Source organism: Coptis chinensis, chromosome 4, assembly GCF_015680905.1.
Source record: "Coptis chinensis isolate HL-2020 chromosome 4, ASM1568090v1, whole genome shotgun sequence".
NCBI lineage: Eukaryota > Viridiplantae > Streptophyta > Magnoliopsida > Ranunculales > Ranunculaceae > Coptis > Coptis chinensis.
The window spans coordinates 44,752,415-44,762,101 of NC_141459.1; the positions used below are offsets into that span (position 1 = coordinate 44,752,415).

The 9,687-nt window shown below is 35.7% G+C and overlaps 2 protein-coding genes across 2 annotated transcripts; one reads left to right on the forward strand and one right to left on the reverse strand.

Annotated features, from left to right (window-relative positions):
* Window positions 1-1,050: 1,050 nt before the first annotated feature.
* LOC147503651 (uncharacterized) lies at window positions 1,051-2,018 on the reverse strand. The gene is made up of 3 exons (XM_086604915.1): window positions 1,878-2,018; window positions 1,520-1,618; window positions 1,051-1,431 (listed from the first exon to the last, which is right to left on the reverse strand). The coding sequence occupies exons 1-3, from the start codon at window positions 2,016-2,018 to the stop codon at window positions 1,051-1,053; spliced, it is 621 nt and encodes a 206-aa protein (XP_086461041.1).
* Window positions 2,019-2,309: 291 nt separating this feature from the next.
* LOC147503652 (DNA-directed RNA polymerase) lies at window positions 2,310-6,860 on the forward strand. Its single transcript, XM_086556907.1, has 6 exons — window positions 2,310-2,477; window positions 2,596-2,747; window positions 3,051-3,160; window positions 3,243-3,328; window positions 6,158-6,265; window positions 6,503-6,860. Exons 1-6 carry the CDS (start codon window positions 2,368-2,370, stop codon window positions 6,603-6,605), a joined length of 669 nt encoding a protein of 222 aa, XP_086413033.1. The 5' UTR covers window positions 2,310-2,367; the 3' UTR covers window positions 6,606-6,860.
* The last annotated feature ends 2,827 nt before the right edge of the window (window positions 6,861-9,687 follow it).

Consider the following 9,687-nt stretch of genomic DNA (forward strand, 5'->3'; position numbering starts at 1 on the left):
TTTTCATCAAGGCTTCATCAACCCTCTAATGGAGGTTTTAGCCTTGATTCATCAAACTAACATTTCCCATTGAATTTAAACTAAACATAATGTAAGAAATGGAGATTTACTTAATTAAACAATAATGAATCTAATTTAATGGCTGGAATGAAATAAGAACAAGAATTGAAATTAGATCTAGAATGGAATGACAAAATCGAAATTAACAAACTAACTATTTTATTTATCTAATCAATCAAGAACAATGATTCAAGAATTTAATCTAAAACAGGAATTGAAATGGAACTAACACTTAATTAATTAATAAAACTAGATCTAGAATTCTATATATTAATTTAGGTCTAACTAGCTACCATTAACAAAGAGCTAAGCTTTTGTTTTTTATATATTCAGATCCAAAAATCGTGCATGGGCTTGGAGCCATGTTTTGGGCCAGAGAATCAGGCCCAAAACCCAATTCTTTCAGTCCAAAAAGGCCTCCTCAGCTGCAGTTTGCTTCAACGGACTTTTCGTCCACTTCTGCTCCTTTGATTGGGTCAAGGCTTGGACCATTGGAAAGCTCTTTCCGAGCCGGTCGTTTTGACATAAGGTAGGCCCAATTCCGAGGTCTGAGTCTAAAAATATGGTCTTCAGACGTTCTGTTGACTTTGTACTAATCAAGCTTGTTTACTGCGCGTGGACTTTGACTTTTCATCTTTTGACCAGGCTTTACAAAGGCTTCGTCTTCTTGAATCTTGGCCTTTAATCACCGAACTCCTTAGTAACCAACCATTTCTCCTTTATCTCATCAAAGTGGCACATTCCTGCACATAATTGACTTTGAAGCCTGAAATACATAAAAACACGTAATCAGTATTAACTCTTACTTATTACTCACATAATTGGTCTAAAAGTATGACTGCTAAGGGGTTAAAACTACAGTTTTGGGCTCTTATCAATATCCAACATCCTCATCTTGTGCTTTGCATTATAGACTTGATATATGCTAGATAGATTTTCAGGATACCTATTTCTGATGCACTTCAAAACTTTTTTTGGCTTAACTGAATTTTAAGTCATCTCTGACAAGTATTCGAATTGTGGAACAGTAAACCGAGTAGCAAATGCATGTCCTTCAAGGGTCTTTGCCAGTGGATGGTTGTTTACATTATTAACAACAACAATTTTCCAACTATCGACAATGCCGCGTTGAAAAAAATGTCTTAACTTAAATGGACATCCACATTTTGCGGTTCCTGTATTTTTCTTATTAGCCTTATTTTCACCTACCTTTTTGTGTGAACGATACACACCCGAACTCTCACAAGTTAAATCCAGCCTTAGTACTCGGTTCTCCTTAGCATTCTGCGACTTCCTAATTACTACAACCACATTACATAGTTTTCCCCGAGCAATTGCCCAACCAATTACCTCATTACGTATATGAAATACCTAAAAATATGAAGAAAACAACAATCAATACACTAATACTATTTCATTTAGAAAATAAAAACAAATAAAATCAATGCCTAATCTGTACCTCATATCTAGTAAATATTTCTGTTGTATCCATTGAAAGCGGTTGAATATCATCCACGTCATTCGAGTTTCCAAGGTTCTCGGAACCCCGCAAAGGATCCTGCATGAAGAACAATTGTTAAGTGATGTATTATACAAATGGTGAAAATAATCGATGTGGTTGGGTCGTTTTGGACTAAGACAGTTTGATGTGGCTGGGTCGTTTGGGACTTAGCCAGTTTGATGTATTTGGGTCGTTTAGGACTCACCTAATTCGATATGGCTGAGTCGTTCGGGATGACTAAATGTAATGTGGCGGGGTCGTTAGGACTGGAAATCTCGGGTTTACACAAACACATAATCTAGCTAGTTAGGTTTACCTTTTGTCTTGGTCGTCGACGATTTCTTGATATCTCCATTGTCTGACTAATCATATCATCTTCGTCTTCACTTTCCATTGCAACTTCTTCACTTTCAATATTTTCTCTCATTTGGTCATCTTCCATTCCTCTCTTTTTCATGTTCTAAAAAGTTCGAGTCTTCCATTTTTAGTGTTTCGAAGTTTAGGATTTAGGGTATAGTTTAGGGATTAGGGACCAAAGGTTATCTTGATTTAGTTTGGGGTGCCCAACACAAATTATGATTTTTAGGTCAATGGCAAATTTGTAATAAAATGTTATTTTTTGGGTCCGCAAACACAAAATGGGAGGTGGCATAGCGAGTAACTTGATAATTGAAGAAAGAAAATTCTCATGTTGGGCTTTAGTTAAAGAGGGCTTATTTCGGAGTTAAGGGCCCAATAAGTTATTACTCGGCAGAAAAGGTAGAGGGGGTGTCTGTTTCGTTTCGTTTCCTTTCCTCGGCTGAACGATGGAAGTATTGAAGGTGTCGGATGCGAATATGGTTGTTTATATACACCCATCAAAGTCTAACGAGGTTTCTGAAGCGATTCTAAAAGAACTTAGCTCATTGCTCTTCAAGTAAACAAACCCTGCATCTTCTTCCTGTTATTCATTTTGGATGTGTTTTTATTATGCTAAAAGAAGTTTCTTGTTCCACACATGCATTGCTATAAGGAAAGTTTTTACCTTTTACCAGATTCAGTGATGTTTTTGACGGTGTTGTGTTGGCTTATAAAGTGATTGATCGTAGTAAAGATGCAAAGATTCTTCCTGGCGTACATCCGTATTTTGGTGTAAGACTCAGAGCCAGATTGTTGCTTTTTTCTCCCAAACCAGGCATGCTTTTAGGTAGTCTTTCTACTGCCCATTTATCACGTTTTTTTCTGAAATTTTATTGGTATTATATATGTACGCTGCTTCTAAGCTTTTTTCCAGTTATAAACGGCTACTTACGTGATATTATGATACACAACTGCTTTCTTGCCTATTTTTTAAAACAAATTTGCTTGTCCTTTTGGACTTTTCTTGTTATTTGTTAATAACTTTACTGGAGATTAAGTAATTAAATGAAGTTTGTTTTTTATTCCGCTCGATATGACCTTGTATTTATCCTGGACCAGCTAACTGATTTGTGATGTGGTGTTAATTCAGAAGGGAAGGTTAATAAGGTTGAAAAAGAAAAAATACTTGTCACCGTCCTTGGCTTTTCTAGTGCAGAAATTTCAGAAGAGGATATTCGTGAAGAATTCAGATATAAAAGAGTATGCACCTTTTAAACCATTCATTTAATAGTCAAACCGATGAATTTCGTATGCAGTAATGCTAGTTCTTTGTTTGTTTTAGAAACACGGTAAGGAGGTTTATGCTAGTTCGTATCACAAGCGACATGTGATCATAGTTGGAAGCATGATACGGTTCTCAGTTAAGAGGTAAAACATTATTTCTATGCTACTTTACAGTTGATCAAGAATTTAGCTATCTACGACTGTTCTTTATCCTTCAAGAAATAGATCTTCACTGTTTGTTCCTATATCGACTCTATTAGGATCTGTATCATGGTTTTTACTGTATCATGCTTTGTTCCTATATCTTTACGCCTTTCAATTAATGTTTATATGTCTTGATCATAGTTATTAATTTGTATATCGTATCAGATATTGTTCTCCATTATTACTAGTCTATGGTTTAAAAAAATGTCATCATTTTTAACCATTGGGCCCAAATTATTATTATACATAGAGGGCTAAGCTAACCCTTAGTCGATAAACTGAGATCCCTGGCTCTGTCCCTGTATGTAACATATGCGTTTTAATTAGTGTTCATATGCATTAATGACAAGTGTTTTTTTTTGTCTTGATCATAGTTATCAAATTCTATATCGTATCATATGTCGTATTTTATTCTGAGCATATCAAGTATCAAATCGTGTCGTGTATCACACTTAAACATTAATTTTTGTAGTTTTATTCTTTTATATATCTTTGTGCATGTGTATGTAAGTTTCATCTATAAAGTTACATAAATATAATTTATCATGTACAATATCGCTAGTGTATGGTAAAAAAATGTAATCATTTTTAACCACTGGGCCCAAATTATTATTATACACAAAGGGTTAAGCTATCTCCTAGTTGAGCAAGTAAAGATTGCTTTGCATTAGGGATGTGTTTATCAAAACTAAAACCTAAGATAGTTTTCAAAGCTTAGAAAGGGGAAAGAAAAACTAAGTGACTCCTAAAAACTCGGTTTTGGATAATTTTTTTCATAATTACATTTGTTAAAGTGTACCACCCGATTCAGGCTGTGTCACGTATCGATTACACGATTCCGTATTACATTTTCATAATTACACGATTCCGTATAATGCAATACTTAAAATTTTCGATTCAGTAGTGTGATGCGTATCTTTTCGCTTTCGATATAATATGTATTGATAATACACTCCCCGTATCGTGTGATACTTAAATTTTCGATACAATGTTGTGATATGTATCATTTCGCTTCGATATGATATGTATCGTGTGTATATCGTACGATATTGCCAACTATGGTCTTGATGATGTAAACATTTTCATCAGTGCAAACTTGATAATTTCACTAGATAAACTGGCAATATGATCCCAAATCAAGTCCATAGTTGAGCTTATGATAGATAGATTCGCCAGGATTGTAATCTTCATAGATAAGGTACACCCATTCCAAAAAACAGGTACTAAAACTCAAATTAGTTGATTCACTGTAGCAAGGAGCTAGGAGTCAATTCTAACCCACACTATAACACGCCCCAACACAAACTTAGCTTGCATTACAATACAATTGTATCCAATTTCAAACGCAGTAATGATTCACAAGGCTTGTAACACAGCTGTTAAATTTAGTTACAAACATATTTTTGGATTTCGAAGTTTTCTCAGTTGCAAGGATCTCTATATAATGTGGCACATCCTAAGTGAAAATTGAGACTTTAAATGAGGTTAACTTCTGTGGATACTGCTTCCAAGGATAACAAGCTTTCCGGATATGGCAGTTAGCGAAGAGCATGTAGTAACAAAGCCGTGATATCTGAATTTTACTAAAAAAATGACACTTTTTCTGTTGTCTCTGATACTTCACTTTGCTAGCTTGAGTATGCTATGGTGGGCCTAATGGAGTAACCTGATCTTTCGTTGAGTTTTGCATGGGCATATTTGGGGTTATTGGAGAAAAAACTTTATTGTGTTAGCAAGTCTGGTAATGTGGTAACTAATCCATGGTTGAATCCACATTCGTGTCAAGTCGTGGATCCTACTACCTAATGCAACTCTGTAAGTCTATAACCAAGAAGAACTTGGATGAAGTATTGATTATCTTCATTTTGGGTGGGGTAGGGCATCTCATTTGCACACTGGGTTGGGCTTGGGTTGACTCCAACCAATGAAAGCAAGGTGCATCAACTAAGGTTATTACTGTGATATGAGTGTAGCTATTATATTGGCTGCTATTATTGTTCTTGTTTTCTTTTTGTTTTGTTCTGTTTTTTTTGTAATGTAGGATATGTCATCTTACAATTTCTTTCGTTACGTTAATATAAAATATTTCTTCTTCAAATATCCCCCTTATCCTTAAGTTTATTGAGGTGGAAAAATTCAAGAAAATCCTCCCCATTGTTTTGGCGGTGAAAGTAGATATATCTTCCGATGATTCTCATCATACCCTTATCTTGTTCTGTATGTATCTTTTATACCTAAGTGACATTGAAACGGGTGTGTCAGTGTCTGACACGGGTAACAGTACGAAGAGAAATGCCACTGGATGAAGGAACTACAAGTTTCTTTCCTCTTCTCGTGTCTTCTTTTTTCTCGTTTACCTTCTTCTTCTTCTTCTCCTCATACAGTGTACAATAAGTAAATATGATGTGTTAATCTTAAATACTTTATAGCACCTCATCCTTCATTAGTTTCTTTTGGTCCATGTAAACTCTAATTTGTTTTTTGTTTTTCCTCATTTTTTATTGGTAGTTTATTTTTTGTATTCGCCTTTTTTTTTCTCTCTCTCTTTTGTTTTTCTTAGAAATTATCAAGGTTGTTTTTTGGTAGCTACATTTTACTTTTTCTTTGTTGCCAAACAACCCCTTAAATATCCACCTCTATTTATTTGCCAGTAACCCACCCAGTTATAGGTATTTGAGATTGCAGTTGCATTTGCTTACATGTTGTTAACCCACTTTATCTCTTTCACTTGGAAAATTTTAATGATGACCTGACATAATCTCCTTGTAGGGTGGCATGCGAAGATAATTTAATCTTTTCGGGGTCGTTACTTCCACCAAGCACTGGAGGCATCAAATGGTTGGACAAACACATGAAGGATGGCCCAGAATCCGAAAGGTTAGAAACGCTCTGCACTTGTTCTTAATGATAACATTCTTATATAGGTAGGTATGATCTAAGCATTTTTATGCTTACAAAGTTTTTCTTCAAGGACGAGATAGTTTTGTTTATGATACTTGAAATCTCTCACTTTAGAATAAAATCTTCTACCCTAAAGTAGGATAGTACAAATGTGATGTACTTCAGTTCATTTTGTATATTTCCTCAAAATGAACAAATATAAGGAATTTGCAGGAGTGCCAAAAAGAGAAAAAGGGAAAGCGGAGATACTGTACTATTCAATGAGGTTGCACTTCAAACTAAAGACCGTCCCTCGAAGAAGTCTAAGAGACGATGAAGTGCTGGAGAATCCCGAACCAAGAGCTTTGAATCTTAAAGCGAGTGAGTCGTTAGACATAGCAACTTTTGCTGCTGGTTCATCACTGTAACAGTTCTCTGTAGAATGCAGAAAAACATTTAACCTGTTTGTAGCCTATGTTTTTTAGCATACATTTAATGTTATTGTTGGTTGTTGCCGCATGTGTGAACCTTTTCCATTTTTAGCAATGAAATTAATATTCTTACATTGGCTAACGTATGAGCCAACTGCTAACATATTGTCGTTACCAAAAGCTGGATCGAGATATTAACAGTGATCAGAGCATTGTCTGAACATGAGATGCAGCCCTTATATCGTAGACTTGTTTTATTTATTTATTTTCTCTTTTATACTTCTCACCATTGTGTGGTAAGCACAACAAAGGTTCGGCTGAAGGAAAAGTGGATCTGATTTTTGAAAAGTTGTATTAACTGGATTGGCTTGATAGGTTCGTGGAGGTTGGCTTCAACGGTTTTAAAGCTTGATCTTGGTTTAAATGAATGGGAAGTGCAGACCAGTTGAAAAGGGTCTGATCCATTTAAGTAGTATATCTGTATGTCTAGCTGCTGTTTAACCAAAATGTTGATACACATTACGAATGATGAAAGCATTGGCTATCTTCAAGCTCGCGTCTGTTCAAGTTAGCTGAGCTTCCTACATGAAATTTGTACTTCAAATTTTTAGGGCACTTTCCAAAATGTTGATAAAGTCTGAAATCTGAATGATAACACCTTTTGTCTACCTTCGAACTGGTATCTGCTGAAGGCAACTGGGTTTCCTACATGAAAGAGCTTAGACTTACACAGGAAGCCTCGTCTCGCCTAAAGTTATCAGTGGAGTCGGTTACACTACGAATTAGTGGAAGCTGGATGAAAAAGGAAAGGTAATAAGTACCTACCTAAATATTATCAATATTTTCTTCTTCTCTAAAGCATTTTTTCGATTTGGAATGTTTCAAAGTTTATTCATGTTACCTTGTGTATTGTTTTCTGGCATAGTAAAATAACCGGATATATTGACAGAGAAACTCACACCACAAGCCGGAGAATAGGAAAGTACGATTAAAACATTTTAAATCAACACTACAGCATCACATCTAAACCTTAAATCATCCGTATCCCTTACACTTGCAAGGTGTGAAACCCATGCCCAAATGCTCATCCTAATATTACATTGGATACTGGCGCATATTTGATGCTTTCGCCTAATAAATCCTAGCATCTATCTCCAGCAAGATGTTCGTGGAGAGGTATATGTTCGGTTCAAGTTGGGGAGAGGTTGTTGTGTCAGTCTATGCTGTCAGGGGCATTAGGTTTGTGCCCTAGCGCCACCTTAGGGAAGTCTTTAACAACAGCATGCAACTGCTTACATTACCGCAGGGAAGCCTTGATCGATTTGGACTGCCTGTGTGTTTGTGTGTGAGAGAGAGGAGGGGTGCTGTGGCTGTGTGTGCGTGTTAAAGAGAGAGAGAGGGGGTGGCAGGCTCCCTCACACACACACACATTTCTGGTCATAATATAGAATCAGAAGGTCAGTATTTCCTGGACTTTTAGGTATTCACAGAATCACAGCCATGGTACCATATATTATATATAGAAGAATAACAGTGGAAACCACCATCTGCTGGTCCCTCACTCCCTATAGAGAGCTGTAATTAGTATCTCTTAAGGAAATGAGTGTAACAGTTTGGTTAAGGCAATATATCACAGTGATCTGTTTAAGCAGAGATTTTGTTTGCCTTCCATTGTTCTAGTGACAAAAGTGTTGTGTGCATAACCTGCCTATATATCATTGTGTGTTCTTGTCATGTAAATCTGTAGTAGTTATTCTTGATTGTCGTGTTATCTCTTATATTCTTATCTACAAAAATGAGAACACTTATAAAATGAAATTCACACGTTAAACATGTGAGTTCATTAATATGTTTATTGTGTCTTCTTGCACGAGTTTGTTCACTGAGTGCCTCAAAGCAATCAGATTATTTATTATTATTTTATTTATTTATTTATTTTTGCAAATTATAAGTTGAGGGGAGAGTGAAGACAAGACAGATATGGGGACACAGAGAGACGAAGTAGAGTTTTCTCCTCTCAAATGATCTGCACCGGTTTATGTGATCTTAAGGTTGTTATAATCTGTCTTTCGGTGGAGCAGCTCTCTACCCATCATTTTGGATAGCAGTTCGCTAGCATCCCTCATAATGAAATATACAATAAGCTACAAAGATCACAAAAATATACGAAGTGAATTGATATTCCTCCTCAAAATGAATACAACTCACTTAGTATTATTAGCTTGTTTATGTGATGTGTATTATTGTCGTCAATATGATGTCTGTGAACAAGCTTAAAGTATTTGATTGCTTGGCACATTGTTTACACCTTTTGTTTTTGAAAACCTGTTACAGGTTTGCTCTGAGGCGAGCCAGGAGAGACTCTTCGCTGCCAGTTTGGGGAGCTTGTTCTCATCATTTGGTTTGTCGAGATGGTTGTAGGCTAGTAGCACAACTTTTCTTTTTACTAATTGCTTTGCTCAATGGCTTCGTGACCCTAGTTTCTTTATATTTGGGTTTGTAAAAAAAAGAAAAAATTATGTTAGTTGTTAGTTTTGCTTAAGGCATATTTGGGCCCTTTTTTTTCTAAATCTTTTTCGGTTGGAGATTTGTAATTGGTCTGTACTTATCGGATTTTGAAATACTTTTGGAATCATCCTAGGATTTAATTTCATTAGAGAAACTTACCATTGTACTCTGATGGTTGTAAATATCTTAGATAGAAATTACTGGTCAATCAAGAGATTCGACCGAGGCGTGTGACACATGGACTGATTTCCACCTTGCTTGGAGTTTCTGAATATGCAGGGGACTCTCCCACTCTTGCATGAACTCTGTAGGTATTACTTACAATTATTGAAATCTTAATACGCATCGGTTTTTTTAAGTCTTGAAACCCGTCCCTTTAGGTCGATAGTTAGCATGGTTTATTTGGATTCTAATTGTAAATGGTAATTGTAATTATATAAGAGAGACTCATTTATTTTATTTTTTTAAACAAAATTGTAA